General features: G+C 39.8%; 1 protein-coding gene across 4 annotated transcripts in view; it reads left to right on the plus strand.

Moving 5' to 3' along the window:
• The window catches only part of MICU1 (mitochondrial calcium uptake 1), a 235,893-nt gene that overhangs the window by 200,282 nt on the left and 16,337 nt on the right, over positions 1 to 19,274 (plus strand). For all 4 annotated transcript variants that reach the window (XM_028512754.2, XM_028512756.2, XM_028512757.2 and 1 more), the window contains one exon: positions 3,337 to 3,445. In XM_028512754.2, the coding sequence (XP_028368555.1) occupies positions 3,337 to 3,445 (109 nt within the window). The remainder of the gene's footprint in view (positions 1 to 3,336; positions 3,446 to 19,274) is intronic.

The raw sequence follows: 19,274 nt of genomic DNA on the forward strand, positions 1-19,274 counted from the left end.
CAGGTTACATTGATGTCATGCAAACCATTCTCATATTAACAATGGCTGGACATTTTCTGGACAGACTTCATATATCCTTGGGTGAGGATTAAAAAACAAATCAGAATAGTGGCTACCACTGAGAAGAGAAGAGGCATATGGTTGGGAAAGGCCACATTGGGGAGGGGGGGAAGGTTTCTTCTAGGATGCTCATAATAGTCTGTTCCTTGACCTTAATGGAGGTTTTATGGGTGTTACTTTACAGTAGGTTGTTAAGTTGTACATTTATGTGTTCTGCACCTTTTTAAAAATTTTTAAGTATATTTTATTAATTATGCTATTACACTTGTCCCATTTTTTTCTCCCCATTGTTCTCCTCCACCCTGTATTTCCCTCTCACCAGCATTCCCTCCCCTTATTTCACATCCATGGGTCATACATATAAGTTCTTTGGCTTCTCCATTTCCTATACTATTCTTAACCTCCCCCTGTCTATTTTGTACCTAACATTTATGCTTTTTACTCCCTGTACTTTTTCTCCCATTCTACCCTTCCCACTCTCCACTGATAATCTTCCATGTGATCTCCATTTCTATGGTTCTGTTCCTGTCCTAGTTGTTTGCTTTGTTTGTTTTTGGTTTTGTTTTAGGTTCAGTTGTTGATAGTTGTGAGCTTGTTATCATTTTACTGTTCATAGTTTTGATCTTCTTTTTCTTAGATAAGTCCCTTTACCATTTCATATAATAAGGGCTTGGTGATGATGAACTCCTTTAACTTGACCTTATCTGGGAAACACTTTATCTGCCCTTCCATTCTAAATGATAGCTTTGCTGGATGGAGTAATCTCGGATGTAGGTCCTTGCCTTTCATGACTTGGAATACCTCTTTCTAGCCCCTTCTTGCCTATAAGGTCTCTTTTGAGAAATCAGCTGACAATCTGATGGGAACTCCTATGTAGGCAACTGTCTCCCTTTCTCTTGCAGCTTTTAAGATTGTCTCCTTATCTTTAATCTTGAGTAATGTAATTATGATGTGCCTTGGTGTGTGCTTCCTTGGGTCCAACTTCTTTGGGACTCTCTGTGCTTCCTGGACTTCCTGGAAGTCTATTTCCTTTGCCAGATTAGGGAAGTTCTCCATTATTTTTTCAAATAAGTTTTCAGTTTCTTGGTCTTCCTCTTCTCCTTCTGGCACTGCTATGATTCGGATGTTGGAAAATTTAAAGATGTCTTGGAGGTTTCTAAGCCTCTCCTCATTTTTTTTTTGAATTCTTGTTTCTTCATTCTATTCTGGTTGAATGTTTATTTCTTCCTTCTGCTCCAAATCATTGATCTGAGTTCTGGTTTCCTTCCCATCACTGTTTGTTCCCTGTAAATTTTTATTTCACTTTGTATAGGCTTCACTTTTTCCTCTATTTTGCAACCATACTCAACCACTTCTGTGAGCATCCTGAGTACCAGTGTTTTGAACTGTGTATCTGATAGGTTGGCTATCTCTTCATCACTTAATTCTGTGTTTGGAGTTTTGATCTGTTCTTTCATTTGGGCCATATTTCTTTGTCTCAGCACACCTGTTACATTGTAAGGTGTGGACCATTAGGTATTCGCCAAGGCAGGGCAACCCACATTGCTGCGTTGTGAAGCTCTATCTGGTGGAGGGGTCCGAGAGAGAACAGTGCCACTTGCTCAGCTCTCAGCCAGCTTTCAGTCACTTCCCCACTACCCACAAGCAGACTGGGCCCTTCTGGTGCTGATTCCTGGGTGGGTAGGTTTGTGTATGTTCTAGGATCCTGTGGGTCTCTCCAACAAAACTCTCTTGTGAGGCTGAGAGTTTCTCCCTCTGCTGCAACCCCAATAGGTTTTTACAGCCAGAGGTTTTGAGGCTGTATTTCCCCACACTGGAACCCTGGGTGGCTTGGTCTGTCTGGCTCCCCAGTTGTTCTTCCCAGTTATCCACACACAAATGTGGGACCACCTGATTCACCACCTGCCTTGCCTCAGTCCTCTCTGTCCAGGCTGCCCATCTCTGCCCCTCCTTCCAGTCTGAAGGAATATTTCTTCTTTAAATTCCTAGTTGTCAGACTTCCATACAGTTCAACTTTCTAGTTCTGGGTATTTTTTGTTTTTTAAATTGTTGTACTTCCTTTGGTTATGCAAGGAGGGAAAGTGTATCTACCTATGCCTCCATCTTGGCCAGAAGTCCTGTGCCTTTCTATACGGTCATCGTATTTCACAAGAAAAAATTCAAGTTCTTTGATTGCTGGGGGGAAAAACTATAAGATCATGTGATGTGATTATACATACAGTATTTTAGCTCTTAGTTTGATTGATAAAATAAGAAAGATACCATTGATCCAGTGAGAAGAATACCAGGAAAATACTACAGATTGTCTATCTTCAGGTTTCCTTATTCCTGAGTTCTCATTGTGGACTCCTGGGCTCTGTAGTTTGGGGAAATGGAAACTGGAAGAGGAGTAGCAGCACTAAGTGGAAGCCAGCTGACACCTGCAGTCCATTAAGGACCTGATTTTTCATTAAAAGACATTAATCTCAGTGTCTCTTCAGTGTTATTTACTTCTTAGAAATTGTATTCATTTCCATCACAGCATGACGTGTGAGAAGTGGGAAACAGGCAAATAGGACAAACCTTCCTCCCTGTAAGGGAGCTCCCTGTGGCCCCTATTCATGTAACTATTCTCTCTGGAGCCTTCGTACAAGTAGAATTTGAGGTCAGCAGACCTTTGACTAGCTTTTGAAAAGAATTTCTTCATTGATAGAATTTTATCAGATTAAAATTAAGGGGCAAATTCCTTTAATAGCTTTAAAAGTGAGATAATGAACAGCTTTCCAAGTCCTTAGATTCTGCTAAATTCTGAAACCATTCCAGTCTATATCACCAAGGGTGGCGATTCTTTAATTAGTTTAAGCTTTAAAAGGCTTAGCTAGCCTCTGAGTAGATTATTTAAATGGAATCCTGACTGTGGTCTTTTTAAGATATAAGACAGATCAAGTGGCTACAGCTCATTTAGGAAATGTCAAAATAGATAACTATGACTAATTGCAGGGCACAGTTAGAAATATTTTCATTAAAGATATCCAGCCACCACTGTAAAAGCTTTATGTCAAATTTTACATGTGAGGGGAAAGCAATTAGCCATCTTGCCTTTCTCAGGGTAAAAGTCTAGGGTTTTGTTCCCCTGTTGTGTTCAAACTTGACATCCCTTGACTAATTTATTCAGTTTCTGTTCTAGACATAGACACATCTCTGATTGATAGACATAAATAGCAGCCTAGTTTTCTGCATTTTATGAGGCCTTTTGTTAGAGGTCCGGGCCTTACTCTGCTGTCTCTCTTCTTTCAGGGTCTGACATTTCAGGAAGTGGAGAACTTCTTTACTTTCTTAAAGAATATTAATGATGTGGACACTGCACTGAGCTTTTACCACATGGCGGGGGCATCTCTTGATAAAGGTAATGAAACCCAAAAGTTTTTTCTTGAGGGTATAAACATCGAATCTGTCTGTGATATATTATGTGACTATCCCTCTAATATGTGTGTCTTGACTTTTTTTTTACTTGTTTTGTTTTGTTGACATTGCATGATCCTTCAGTTTCACCTTGAGACCCCAAGCTCAGCAAATATATTTTCTCGTGCTAAAGACTCGAGACAGATGCCCATCTTTAAATCACTCTGCATTTTAATTCATTCTTTGGTGACAAGGAGTGTTTTGGTTTATTTTTTCCTGTTAAAGTGTGTTAGTTTTTTTAAAAGATAAAGTCATGACTCCGAAAATAGCATCCCCTGTTGGCTTACTTCATACAAATTCAGTTCCAATTTGTACAGGCAATGTGAGAGAGCAGAGGAATTGAAAACACAATTTTTTTCAAGATTTTATGTATTTACTTTTAGAATATGGTGGAGAAAGAGAGGGAGAGAAACATTGATCAGTTGTCTCTCACATGCCCCCAACGGAGGTGACCTGGCCAGCAACCCAGGCATGTGCCCTAATGGGGAATCGAACCAGTGACCTTTTGGTTTGCGGGACAGCACCCAACCAGGAACCACACTGATCAAGGCTGAAAACACAATTTTTTCCCCAACATTTTCTTGTGAAAAGTTTCAAATATTAGAACAGTTGAAATAATTATTTAAAGAATATCTGTATGTATGGCTCAGCTAACATTTTGCTATATTTCACTGATAGTGTATCTATGCATCTGTTCATCCCTCTGTCAATCTTATTTTTTGATGCATTCAAAGGAAGTTACAAACTTAAGCACACTTTACTCCTAAGTACTTTATCATAAATATTAACTGAAATTCAGTATTTGTTTAAAGTTCTCTTCTGCCCCTTTCACCATCAGCCTCTGCCCCCACTCATGTAAAAAGGAAATTATACAATGTCCATTCTTTTTTATACATTTTTTTATCCCCACCTGAGGACATCCTTTGATTTTAGAGAGAGGGGAAGGAAGGAAGGGAAGGAGGAGGGGAAGGAAGGGAGGGAGGGAGAGAGAGAGAGAGAGAGGGAGAGAGAGAGAGAGAGAAACACATCGATGTGAGAGAGAAACATCGATTGGTTGCCTTTCACAGGCTCCCTGACCAGGGACTGAACCCTGCAACCCAGGCATGTGCCCTGATTGGGAAACAAACCCACGACCTTTCAGTTTGCACGACACCCAACCCACTGAGCCACACCAGCCAGGGTACAATGTGCGCTCCTTATAAAGTTTCTCTCAGTGTATTTTTGAGCTTCGTTCATGTTGTTGCATGTACAGTAGTTTGTTCCTTTTTATAAATAGTAATCCATCTTACAAATACTCCCCAGTTCATCTGTTCTCCTGTTGGATACATTGGCTGTTTCCAGTTATTGGCTATCTTGAATACAGCTGGTATGAACATTGTTCTGTTACTTCTTTTCAAGATATACATCTTTATTTCCCTTGCGGGGTCCAGGGGAAAGAATATTGCTTTATAAAAAACTGTCAGACTGTTTTGCACAGCATATCTTTTTACAGTCACCAGCAATGTACAACAGTTCAAGTTGTTCTGCATTCTTATAACAACTGCATTTTTTAATTTAAATGATCCTGTAATGTATCTCATTGTGTTTCAAATTTATATTCCCCTGATGACTTCTGCTGTTGAGCATCTTTTTGTGTTATTACTCATATATCTTTTTTTTATTTTATTCATTTTTTTAGAGAGAGAGGAAGGGAGGGAGAAAGAGAGGGAAAGAAACCTCCATGTGTGGTTGCCTCTCGTGTGGCCCTCACTGGGACCTGGCCCACAACTCAAGCATGTGCTCTAGACTGGGAATCGAACTAGCGACCCTTTGGTCCTCAGCCTGAGCTCAATCCACTGAGCTACACCGGCGAGGGCTATTATTCATATATCTTTTTTTGTGAAGTGTCAGTTCAAATCTTTTGCCCATTTTTATTAGGTTGCTTGCCTTATTATTGAATTGTAGGAGATCTTGATGTATTCTAGATAGAAGTCCTGTATCAGATATATATTTTCTGAATATTTTTCTACCTTGTGGCTTGCCTGTTCACTTTCTGAATTGTGTATTTTGATTAACAGAAGCTTTTTTATTTTGATAAAGTGTAATGTATCCAATTTTGTATTTTGGTTTTTACTTTCTGGTCCCAGTAAACCTTTATCTACCACCAAACTATGAAAATATTCTCCTATATTTTTCTTCAAGAAACATTAGTGTTTTAGCACTAGTATTTCATATATAATTCATCTCAAATTGATTTCTATATATTGTGTGAAGTAGAAGTCAAGATTTTTTTACCATGGACATCCAGTTGTACCAGCACCGTGTGTTGAAAAGGCCTTCCCTTGGTTGCTTTGGCAGCTTTTCCAAAAATCAAGGAACTGCTGTATGACCCAGCAATCCTACTTCTGGGAATATATCCTAAGAATCCCGAAACACCAATCAGAAAGAATAGATTTACGTCTATGTTCATAGCAGCATTATTTACAATAGCCAAGATCTGGAAATAGCCCAAGTGCCCATCAGTGGATGAGTGGATAAAAAAGGACACATTCACACAGTGGACTACTACAGATTGTAAAAAAGAAGGAACTCTCGCTCTGGCCAGGTGGCTCAGTCGGTTGGAGTGTCATCTCATACACCAGAAGGTTGTGGGTGTCGATCCCAAGTCAGAGCACTTACCTAGGTTGTGGGTTTGATCCACAATTAGGCATATGGGGGAAACAACCAATTGATGTTTCTCTCTTTCTTTCTCTCTAATATCAATTTACAAATCATATCCTCAGGTGAGGATTTTAAAAAGTTCAAAAAAAAGAAGAAGGAACCCATACCCTTTGTGACAGCATGGATGGAGCTGGAGATTATTGTGCTAACCAAAATAAGCCAGTCAGAGAAAGACAAATACCACATGATCTTACTCACATGTGGAATCTAATGAACAAAATAAACTGACAAACAAAAGAGGACCAGAGGCATGGACACATGGAGCGGACAGATCTCAGAGAGGGGTGGGGTCAGGGTCAGAGTGGGGAGGGAGTGATGGAAGAGATCAGCCAAAGAACACGTATACATAGCCCGTGGACACAGACAGCATTATCGTGAAGGCGTGGAGCGGGGGAGGGGAGCAAAGGGGGGAAATGGGGAACATCTGTCATAGTGTCAACAATAAAAAAAAATAAAATGACCTTTTAAGTTAAGTAGATCCATTCTTAGCTCTCTATTCTGTTACATTTATCTGTGTCTTTGTGCCCATATTCACTATCTTGATTACTGTAGCTTTATAGAAAGTCTTGAAGTAGAAGGTATTATAAATCCTCCCAACTGATTCTTCTTTTTCAAAGTGCTTTACATATTTTAGGTCCTTTGTATTTCCATATAAATATTGGAATGAGCTTGTCACTTTCTATGTAAAAAAGAGGTGGGATTGTGATTACAGTAACATTTTGCATGTACATTAATTTGGAGAGAATTGACATCTTGGTGATGAGTCTTCTTCCTTCATGAGCAAATTACATCTCTATTTTTTTGTCCTCTTCAATTTCTCTCAGCAATAGTTTTTAAAATATGTAGGTTTTGCACATATTTTTCAAATTAATGCCTAAATACTTTGTTTTTGATGCTATGATAAATTGAATTTTTACTTCAATTTCCAACTGTTTGCTGCTGTTATTAAAATACAATTGATTTTTGTATATTAAGCTTGTATTCTGCAGCTTGCTAAATTCTGTTTTTCCAGTTGGAGGTGTCAAACTCATTTTCATCAGGGGCCACATCAGCCTTGCAGATGCCTTCAAAGCACCGAATGTAATTTTAGAACTGTATAAATGTTAACTGCTCCTTAACTAGGGGCAAGGAGCTCTACATTCGGCCCTTTGAAGGCCACCACTATGCTGACGTGGCTCCCAGTGAAAATGAGTTTGAAAGCCCTGTTCTAGTTGTTTTGTGGATTCCTTAGGTTTTTCTATGTAAGGAATCATGTCATCTGCATACAGAGGTGGTTTCACTTCTTCTTTGATATTTATACCTTTTTTCTTGCCTTACTGCAAGAGTGGGCCTTGGCTTCTTCCTTGTTTTAGATGTAAAGCATTCGATATTTTGTCATTATGTTGAATATTATTTAGATTAAACTGTTAATAGATACCAATTACCAGATTAAGGAAATTTATCTTCCTAATTTAAAAAGGGTTTTTTATCATCAAATGATGTTGAGTTCCATCAAATAATTTTTCTTTATATATATACAAATTATTTTATTCGCCTTTATTTTTTTTAAGATTTTATTTATTTTTTAGAGAGGGAAGGGAAGGAGAAAGAGAGAGAGAAACATCAATGTGCAGTTGCTGGGGGTCATGGCCTGCAACCCAGGCATGTACCCTGACTGGGAATCGAACCTGCAACACTTTGGTTTACAGCCCGAGCTCAATCCACTGAGCTACGCCAGCCAGGGACCTATTTTTTTTTTAATATAGTAGAGACCATTGATTATCTCTTATGTCCTGAATGAAACCCAATTTTGTAATACCTAATGATGTATTAGGCTTTTTATATATTTCTGGCTTTGATTTGCTAACATTTTGTTAAATATTGATGGATATCGATTTGTAATTTTCTCTTCTATAATGTCTTCAGGTCCTGTATCAGAGTATACTATCCATATAAACTGTATTTGGGGATTTTTTTCTTTATTTTCAGAAAGATTTTATGTAAGATTGCTGTTCTTTCTTTCTGAATTGTCTTAATAGTTTCACCAGTAAAATTACCTGGGCCTGCAGTTTTCTTTGTGGGAAGGTTTTGATAATTAAATTTCCTTAGTAAATATATAAGTATTCAGAGTTTGTGTTTTTATCTTACATGAATTTTGATGAGTTGTATTTTTTAGGAATTGGCCCATTTCATCTAAGTTACTGAATTTATTTACATAAACTTGTTTATAGCACTCCGTTATTATATTTGATGCATGTAGAATCTGTAAAATCTGAAATCCCATCTTTTACTGGTAATATTGGTGAATTATATTTTCTTTTTTCTTTTTTATTATTTAGTTTACCTAGGGGGTTAGCAACTTTGTTAAACTTTTCAAAGAACTACTTTTTTACTTTGTTAATTTTCTTTATTTTTTTCTTGTATTGATTTCTGCTCATAGCTTTGTTATTTCCTTCTACTTATTTTCAGTCTACATTACTTTGCTTTTTCTAGCTTCTTAAAATGGAACTTTACCTACTTTTTCTAAGATAAACTTTTGAAGCTGCATCTAAATACTTCTTTATCCACATCCCACAAATTTTCACGTTGTATTCTCAATGTCTTCCTGCTTGAGATATTTGCTGATTTTCCTTCTGATTTCTTCGGTGGCCCATGTGTTATTTAAAAGTATATCGTATATGTTGCTTAACTTCCAAATATTTTGTTTTTATTTCTTATTTAATTCCATTGTAGTCAGAGAATACACTACAAAATTTCACTTCTTTAAAATTGATTAAGACTTGTTTTATGGTCCAGCATATGGTCAGTTTTTTGATGAGTGTTTCATGTACACTTGAAAAGAATGTGTTTTCTATACCTTTAAGTACAGTGTTGTAAAAATACCAGTTAGATCAAGGTGGTTGATAGTGTTCAGATCTTCTATGTCCTTACTGATTTTTTTGTCTAGTTAGTAGGAGAGGGATTTAAAATCTCCACATATGATGTGTGGACTTACCTATTTTTTCCTTTAAGTGGTGTCAGTCTTTGCTTCATGGATATTGAGATCTGCTATTATGTGTACACACTTAATAATGAAGATTGTTACACAAATGATTGCAGGAGGAGGGAGGCAGATGGAGGTGGAAGAGGGTATGGGGGGATAAATGGTAATGGAAAAATAAGAAAAGAAAAAAAGATTATTATGCTCTTTTGTTGAATCGGTCCTTTAATCCTTGAGAATGTTTCCCCTTCATCTTCAGTAATAAGCCTTTTGTTGACATCTATTTTGTGTGATATCAGTATAATATTCCAGCTTTTTGTGCTTATTGTTTGCATGGTATGTCCTTTCTTTTATGTTCACCTGCCCTGTGTCTGCAGTCTCTTCTAGATATACAGTTGGGTCTCTACTGGCCTTTTAGCTATATTGCTTTGAATTGTTTTATTTTCGTGGTTTCTCTAGAAATTACAACTTTCATGGTTTACTGAAAGTTAATACTGTACCACTTCAAGCGAATGTAAGAACTTTGCAATCATATAGTTTCATTCACCATCACCCCATCCTTTATGCCATTACTTGTCATTTATATTTCATCTATGTGTGATATAATCCCTATAGTACAACATTAGAATTTTTGCTTTCAACAGTTATGTTTTTTAAGGAATTAAGAGGAAAAATAAGCTTGTACACTTACCATCATTTATCATTGACTCATATATATCACTTTGAGTGTTTTTCATTTATTCCTGAATATCTACATTTTTATCTGGGATCACTTTCCGTGAGGCTGAAGAACTTCCTTTATCGTTCTTTCCTTGTAGTACAGATCTGCTAGCAACAAATTCTGTTAGTTTTTGGGTTGCCTGACACTTCCTGTATTTCTCTTTTGGGTGCTGCAATGTGTGATTTCCAAAGCACAGACTAAGGTTCTATAAACACAGTCTTACTTGTTCAGCACTTTTTGGTGGATTCCTTAAGATTTTCTAATTTTATTTTCTTAATCTACACAACTTTTAAAAATAGCAGTTGTTCTCCTTAACTGACACCCTAATCCTGAGGGTTGAATTTATGGGCCTAAAAGTTGGTCGTGGAGAAATATTCAGGGTATGAGGACTGTCTCTGCTCATTGAATGAAGAGAGCTCCTTTTAGATTCATTTGGGTTTACGTGAACTAGTTTCTTATTATCAGCCTAGAACATAGGAAGAAATTTCTCCAAGTTGATTTTCCTGTTTTAACTCTAAAGTTGACAAATAGTTCAGGATTTGGGGGCGTTTTTCTGGTCAAGTAATGAGAAAAACCATGGCTTCAGGAAGGTGATTTGTTTCCACTTTAAATTAGCTCAATATGGAGAAAACAACAGATTATGCATTCAATCCAGAATCTGTTCACTCAGTTCTCAACACATATATGTATAGAAAAGTCATAGGTACACTCTGCTTGCTGCCTAGGAGGGAGAGCAGGGCACAAAATTCTGTAATTCCCTGTGCCTTTTCTTTACAGACAGGTCTGAGTGGTAGATCCAATTTATATACAGTATGCAATGCGACCACTTCCCCAACTAACTACTTCAGGAACCTGGGAAGCTTCTCACTTACCCCTTTTTTAATTTGGGTAAATGATTAACCTGTCAGTTATAGCCAAATTACAGCAATAACGTATAATACATCTATCATATATATTCATACCTCTACATGTACATCTTCATTTACATCTATATGTATACACCAAGTGTTTTGTTCTGTATCTTTTTTTAAAAAAATAACCATCTCCAAAACAATTTCAAGTAGCATGGTAGCTTTCTACCCTAAATATGATGCACCATGGTTTAATAATTGCTGTCTTTTTGACAATTATATTTTCCCATTGTTAATATTATAAACAATGCTTCAATGTAGCTTTGGGTGTAGTTTTTCACAATTTTATCAATGTAATTAAATATCTGTTATAACAGCTTATTCAGAGTAAAATATCTCATTAAAACATCAAACATTGCAGTTTTTTGTTTGCTTGCTTAAAATAATACCACCTCTGACCTTTATAGAATCCTTTGGGAAAATTGATGATGATACGGAGGTGTGTGTGTGCATGTAACACTGCAGGGTCATTTCTCTAGAACAGCTTTGGTGACATTGCTCTATTTCACAAAAAAGATAGACAGCATCTGAAAATCCAAAGATACCAGATTTAAAGTCACCACTTATTATAAAAATAAAATTATTAAACTCCTCTTTACATATGCATACCATTTTTTGAAAAGCCCAACTAAAGACAATAGAATTGCTTTAAAGAACAATGATACAGGACAAATCATTGTCCATGTTAAAATTACAGGGTGTCCAAAATAGAATGACTCAGGATAGTGGTGGCAAAGGAAAGTGCAACCAGGCTGGTTAAAAAGGAAAAAGAGAGAGAGAGAGAGAGAGAGAGCTTCTTTCAAATAACTTCAGATCATTTCCTGGGATGTTTAGTACCCATATATCCATGCCTCATTATCCTTGCTAATAGAGGCAGTGGTACAAATTATACAGTCATATCTGATATCCAGAAATATGTTTGGCTTCGAGATATACGATGTTTGGCATTTGTTTTGACTTCTTAGTTTATCTGTGTAACTTTGGATTCCCTGAGTGTAAAATGATAGATATCTAGGGGAAACTGGCCCACATGCGCGCTCAGTAACAGGGAGAAGCCAAGTGTATTCATTTTGTAGACTGCCATAACAAATTACACAAACTTGATGATTTAAAACAACAGAAATGTATTCTGTCACAGTTCTAAAAGCCACAAATCCAATATCTACCAAGATGTTGGCAGAGCCATGGTCCCTCGAAAGGCCCTGCGGAAAAACCCTCCTTTGCTTCTTGCAGCTTCTGGCACTGCTGTCATCCGCCGGCTGGGGCTGCACAACCCCATTCCCTGCTCTGGCTTCACAGGGCCTTCCCCTCCTTCTCCCTCTGTGTCTTTCCTCTGCACATCTCTTACAAGGACACTTGTCATGGGATTTCGGGCCCAACTGGGTAATTTTTAACCCAGATCGAATCTCAAAATCCTTAACTTGATAACCTGCAAAGACCCGTCTCTCAGAGTCACATTCCCAAGTTCCAGGTGCCAAGACATAAACACATCTTTTGGGGGTCACGCTTGAACCCACTATGGCAACCAAGAAGTATCACTCACATGTAGTCCACAAAGGAAGGCAAACAGAAAAATTTAAAAATCTGAGTTTAACTTACCATGAGAATATTTATACTGTCTATTTAAAAACTTAGTTTTCTTACATACCTAGTTATAGTCTTTACCTGGTAACTTCTGTTTGTCTTTCAGGTCTCAATTCAAATGTCACTTCCTCAGAGAGGCCTCTAGCGTGTGTCCCACTGTCCCTTCAGGCCCTTCAGCCTGCTGGGCGCACAGGCTCTCCTTGCATGCTCCCCTTTGCTTTTAAACCCTGCTGATCCTGACAGTCCCAATGGTTGTTCTTCCATTGATTCGAGTTCTGTACATGTTCTCCCACCACAGGATCATGGAATGTTACTGCTGAGATGAGTTTTACAAGAGAGGAAGAGAAGTGTATTTGTTAAGAACCCAGGTTCTGGAGTCATATTGTCTGGATTTGAATCTTGACTCTATCATTTACTAGCTGAGTAGCTTTGGGCAATTTCTGGATTTAGTTACTATGTTTTTAAAATCAGGACAATAATATCTACCTCATAGGGTATTTACCTAGTACCTATCATGCCCTGAATGTTTATAAACATCAGCTGCTTCCATTATGAATGTTTACTAGTAATGTCGATAAATCATATTTAGTGTGATTCACCCTTTTATTCAACCAGCAGGAAGGCACTGAGTTATAGCAGCTGGGCACAGGGTCCTGCCCTGCAGATACTCACGGTCTAACAGGGAAGAAAGATAAATATACAGGCTGGTCAAGTGCTGGTCAAGAAGATTGAGAGTGGAGCCTCTGGACTTTAGAGACTTCCGGCAAGATGGAGGAATAGGTGGAAGCACCGTACCTCTTCGCACAACCAAGATTAGAACAACAATAATTTATAGTCAGAATAACGCCCAGATCCAGCAGAGGATTTATCTGAATGGAAGTCAGGCAGCCAAGAAGTTGAAGTAGACGCGTTCATCCGGACTGGTAGGAGAAGATGAGCCGGGCAGGTGCGGGGCTGGCTCGGGTCGGCAGCGCGCGGAGGTCGGGGAAAGTTTGGCGAGAACTTGGCGCGCCAGCCATCCGGGGCACAAGAACACAGCGGTGATCCCTGAGTACGCAAGCTGCGGCTGGCAGACCCAGAGGGGCAGCGATTGTGGACCAGGGCAGAACTCGCAGCCCGGGAGCCCAGAGAAGGGTCTGAGTCCAGGAGAATGGAACTATCGCCATTGTTTTCTCCCGTCCCCACTCCCGCCCCCGCCCCCACATATAACGTCACAATCTAGCGACTGGGGTGCCCAGCCCTGGTGAACACCTAAGGCTCCACCCCCCACCATAACAAGAGCAACCAGACGGGGGGGAAAAAAAAAGGAGAGACAGGGGAAAAATATGTTTTCAACAGAGCAGATCAGTCCCCCAGGACTCATCCTTTTGAGCGACCAAGAAATAGCCAATCTATCAGATGCGCAGTTCAAAACACTGGTGATCAGAAAGCTCACGGAATTGGTTGATTTTGGGCGCAATTTGGATGAAAGGATGCAGGTTACCATAAAAGAGATGCAGGAAGATATGCAGAGGAGAGCCAATAGTGAAAGGAAGGAATCTGAGTCTCAAAACAATACAGTGGACCAGAAGGAAGATAGAATCAACCAAGCAGGAAAGCATGATGAAATAAGAATTCAAAAAATCGAGGAAAAGATTGAGAGCATCCAAGACACCTTTAAACGTTCCAACATCCGAATTATAGGGGTACCAGAAGGGGAAGGGGAAAAGCAACAAATTGAGCACGTATTTGAACAAATAATAAAGGAGAACTTCCCCAATCTGGCAAAGGGAACAGTCTTCCAAGAAATCCAAGAAGCTCACAGAGCCCCAAAGAAGTTGGACCCAAGAAGAAACACACCAAGGCACATCATAATTACATTAGCCAAGGTAAAAACGAAGGAGAGAATCCTAGAAGCAGCAAGAGATAAGGGGACAGTAACCTACAAAGGAGTTCCCATCAGACTGTCAGCTGATTTCTCCAAAGAGACCTTACAGGCAAGAAGGGGCTGGAAAGAAATATTCCAAGTCATGAAAGACAAGGACCTACATCCCAGATTGCTCTATCCAGCAAAGCTCTCATTTAGAATGGAAGGGCAGATAAAGTGCTTCTCAGATAAGGTCAAATTAAAGGAGTTCGTCATCACCAAGCCCTTATTTTATGAAATGTTAAAGGGACTTATCTAAGAAAAGAAGATAAAGAAAAAACATGTATAGTAAAAGGACAGCAAACTCACAATTATTAACAACCACACCTAAAGCAAAACCAAAAGAAACTAAGCAAACAACTAGAACAGGAACAGAACCACAGAAATGGAGGTCACATGGAGGGTTAGCAACAGGGGAGTGGGAGGAGGAGAGAGGGGGAAAAGGTATAGAGAATAAGTAGCATAGAATGTAGGTTGAAAATAGATAGGGGGAGGGCAAGAATAGTATGGGAAATGTAGAAGCTAAAGAACTCATAAGTATGACACACGGACATGAACTAAAGGGGGGAAATGTGGGTGGGAGGGGGATACAGGGTGGAGGGGAGAGAAGGGGGAAATGGGACAACTGTAATAGCATAATCAATAAAATATATTTTAAAAAAAAGAGAGAGTGGAGCCTCTGACCCATGTTAGAGGGTGAGGAAAGGGTAGGGCGGGGGGAGGGGCAGGGCAGGAGGACTTTTGTCTGCCTTCTGTTCTAGTCTAAGTTGCTCCTGGTCTCAGCTGTCTTTGTTTCTTCCCAGAAGGTTAGGACCTTCAGAAATTGGCACCTTTTCAGAGGCCCTGGCACTTTCTCCTTTGGCTGTTGTAGAGCTTGCCAAACTGTCTTTAGACATAATTTAGCATAGAATTTCCCAAAGAGCATTTTGAAGAATGGTATATACTGCAATATGATAATGGTTCTATGGGTTTAGAAAAAAAAAGTGTTTCATAGTTCCAATAAGTTTGCAAAATGCCAGGTTATGCAGAATTTCTTCCTGCAGCAGTACTTCTGCCAACTTTTTAATATGCTAATGTGTATTATTAATCTCCAAGAAAGCGATATAGTTCCCAAACTTGATTTGCCCTAAATGTCTTTTAACAACTTACAGAGCTCATGTTCCTCAGAACAGTTTGAGAACCCAGGCAGGTGGCAAATGCAGATTTCCCATATCACAGCATGATGCCGTCCCTCCAGAGTAAAATGCCAAATTTCGTTGAGGTTCTTTCTTTATTTCTGCATGGCCCATATGAGAGTAACAGCTGTCGGGCTAGAACAAAATGTCCTCAGTGAATTATGACCATTTAAAGGAAAAAAATCTTTCCATGAAATATTGTATGTTTCCACTATAGGTCTTCTCTTGTTTAACATTGAAGCAAAATTGGTTTTACTGCTTATTACTTACACACTGGGCATAAAATTACATATATAACTTCTCGAGGGCTGTTGCGTGATTTACCTCATTGCTGAGGAAGGTAATAGAAAATTGAACATGTCTCCCTCCCCAATGGCATCCTGTGATGGAAAAGTTAGGAATTATTTGAGTTGGAGCTCTAGAGTGAGCTGTGGCCTGTGTAAGTTAGAGTATTATTATTTCAGCCAAGAGGATAAAAGGTTTTCAGGTGTGGTAAACCCCATTACAAAGCACCTCTTGGTGTTACAAAATTCGGTAAACTTGTAGGTCCCATGTGTCACCCATGTACTTTGAACTCTAATACAGGAAAATAATCACACCGATATGGCCTTTAGTCCTCATGCCCCCAAACAAGCCTGCCTACATTGAAAATGGCCATTTATGACACAGTTTGGCCTCAGTTCTTTATAGTCATTCTATATGTACAGCTTACCTTATTGCCAAACAAGCCAGACAATAAATAGTTAAACCTGTGTGGTAACTCCCACAGGATGCCCTCTGCAACCCCAAGTGTTTCTGCTGAAGTGTCAGTCATACCCTCAAACGATTTCAGTTTCCGTTTTCTCTGAAGTGGCATGGATGGCCTCTAAGAACCTTTGTGGCTTTCAAATTCTTTGAGTCTAATAATTTTGAATGAGTAAAGGAGTCTCAGGCTTTTGGTATTTAGGTTGCTACTGAGTTGTTGGGGGAGTCAGAAATTAGTAATGGAGTAATTTCTAGCACACAAAACCTCTTGTATCCTGACAGTCATCCCTGACAGAGAGGCTGCCCCCCCCCCGCCCCCACCACTCCTGAGCTCTGAGAATCCTGTAGCATTGCCCTTAGGAAGGCTGTGAGGCCATCACACATCTGGAAAACTAATAGCAACTATTATTCCACCGAAGCTTCTATATGCCAGGCATAATACTTAAGTGTTTTATGGACATTATCTCTCATAATCCTTAAAATTTGAAAGGTATTATCCCCTGTCTATGGATGAGGAAATATAAAACAAAGCAACTTGCTCATGATTACCCAACTAAGCAAGCCGTAAGGCCAGGATTCAAGCTTAGGTCTCTCTAACCTCAAAGTCTAGGTCCTTTTCACACCGTTGTGTTGCCTCTCAGTATATCCCGAGATGCTGCTGGAATTTGAAAGTCTTTGCCAAAATACCATCCAGGAGGCAATGCCAGCTTGCCATTTTGAACCATGCTTCTCAGTAGCTTCAGAAAGATGGGCTGAAGGCTATTTCCTCTCATTTCCCTTTGCCTAAGAGTTGACCATTTGTAGGGAAAGAATAAAGGCTTTTTGTAAACTCTGATGTTTTAGAGTTAGTACCCTTCTCCTGAATATAAAATATGTATGACATTTTCCCCTACAGTTGTCTCTCCCGTTCACGACCAGGTCCCACAGACACACTCTGACACCTGCGGTGCACGCCTCACAGCGACATAGACACTCATAGCTGTTGTCTGACCCAGTGGCCCCCAACTTTTTGGCACCATGGACTGGGGGTGTGGGGGTGGTTTCGAGATGATTTGAAGTGTCATATTACGTTTACAGCATATTACATATATTGCACAGCATATTATGTTTACTGTGCACTTTATTTCTATTATTATTATTGCATTGTAACATATAATGAAATAATTACACAGCTCACCATAATGCAGAATCAGTGGGAACCCTGAGCCTGTTTTCCCACAACTAGACGGTCCCATCTGGGGGTGATGGGAGACAGTAACACCCGGAGTGTGTTGCTTCTGTCCCGTCTACTCCGTGATCTCATTTTGGTGCTGTCACCGCAGAAAACCCTGCTTCACAAAGACAGGATGTTGGAAACGGCAGCGGGCGTTTCAGTGCTTTTGTGGCAATCTCCGGATATTCCGCCGTGACTTTAGTCCAGGACATACGGAGATTTGAAGTTGTCTCAAGCATACTTTTAAGGCCACTGTCATTTGCGATCTCAGGCAGTTGGTCCTCTTCTAGCACAGACAAAGTCAGTTCACCTGGCTCATTCACAGATGGGTCTCAGATCCATTCCTTCCCAGTTCAGGGGTCTCTGTGGTTGGGAGTAATGCTCCAGCTCCTCTGAGAGCTGAGAGGTGATCATACACCAGCTGGGAGAAGGAAGGCCCTGGCTCAGTCTCTTTCAAAATCTCTGCTAATGTTTGAAACATGTCAGAAATCCCAGGGTTCACCCATCGCCCCCATAATTCCAGTTTGGCTTTGAATGCAGCCACTTTATCTGCCAACTTGAACACAGTTGTCATTCTCCTGTGAAGTGACAGATTGAGTTCATTGAGCAGGTTGAGTAAGTCACACAAGTAAGCAAGTTTTGCAACCCACTCCGTGTCACTGAAATGTGCTGCCAGTGGTGACTTTTTCTAAAGGAAATTCCCAGAGTGGCTCTCGTAACTCGAAAACTCTGGCCAGTCATCTACCTTTTGAAAGCCATCTCACTTCCGTGTGTAAGAGAAGTTGTCCATCTCCTCACAGAGCTGCAGGCAGATGTGAGTTAAGGGCGTGGACTTTAATGTGGTTATAACTTTAATCACACCCTGTAAAATGTTGTTAACTTCAGGTGACATTTTTCAGCTAGCCTGCACAGTGCATAGACTCACATTCAGAAGCCAGCTCTTTGACCCGAGCAGTGAAACCAGAAAGCCATTGTTATGGCAGCCACTCTGTCGGTGCATATACTGACACAAAATGACCAATTCAGTGTTCCTGATATGTAATCAAAGACTGGAACAGTTCTGCAGCTGTGGTGTTGACTGGCAACAAAGGTGCACAACACATATCCTCATGCACATCCTCCTGAAAACACATGGCACAAAAACAAGCATTGTTGTTGCCTTGTCAACATCGGTAGACTAGTCAACCCAGCTTGGATACCACGGTGACTCATTAATCCTCTCTGACAATTGTGCCTCATTATCCTCTGCTATTTCATCAGTTTGACTAGTTAGGGTACTAGCTGAAAGAGGAATACGTGCCACTTTTTGAACTGCAGCCTCTCCTAAAAGTTCATGACAAATGTCCTTAGCAGCAGGCAGGATCAACTCTTCACCAATATAAAGAGCTGCTTAGCTTTAGCAGTGCGTTTAGCTACTAAGGATGATGTACAAGTACAGTGTAAAAGCTGCACTTTTAAATGCAGCTTTCTTTTTGTTGGCAGTCTTAGAGTCTTCTGCTGTCTCATTATTACGTCTTTCCCCCTTTTCAAAGAAGCTCTCCAGCGATGTTTGTTTTTCACTCATTTTGGCTAAGGTCAGTTTGAGGGCTTACTGTGACTGAGACAAGTGTGCAGTGCAGGAAAGAGGCACAGACAGAAGTGGTAAATAAATAATGGGCGGGCCAGACGTGGACTGAAATAGGTGTCTGATTCTGACTTAAAGCCTGCCACTGATGCAGCTGAACAATTGAAGTACCTCAATTCACTTGCTACTATAAAGCCTGCCACCAGATACAGCTTAATTGTCACTTGCCACTCACTGATAGGGTTTTGATATGAGTCTGCAAGCAGTTGATTTATTGTGGTCTCTGTGTAGTCAGA

Source organism: Phyllostomus discolor, chromosome 5 (genome assembly GCF_004126475.2).
Source record: "Phyllostomus discolor isolate MPI-MPIP mPhyDis1 chromosome 5, mPhyDis1.pri.v3, whole genome shotgun sequence".
Classification (NCBI taxonomy): Eukaryota; Metazoa; Chordata; class Mammalia; order Chiroptera; family Phyllostomidae; genus Phyllostomus; species Phyllostomus discolor.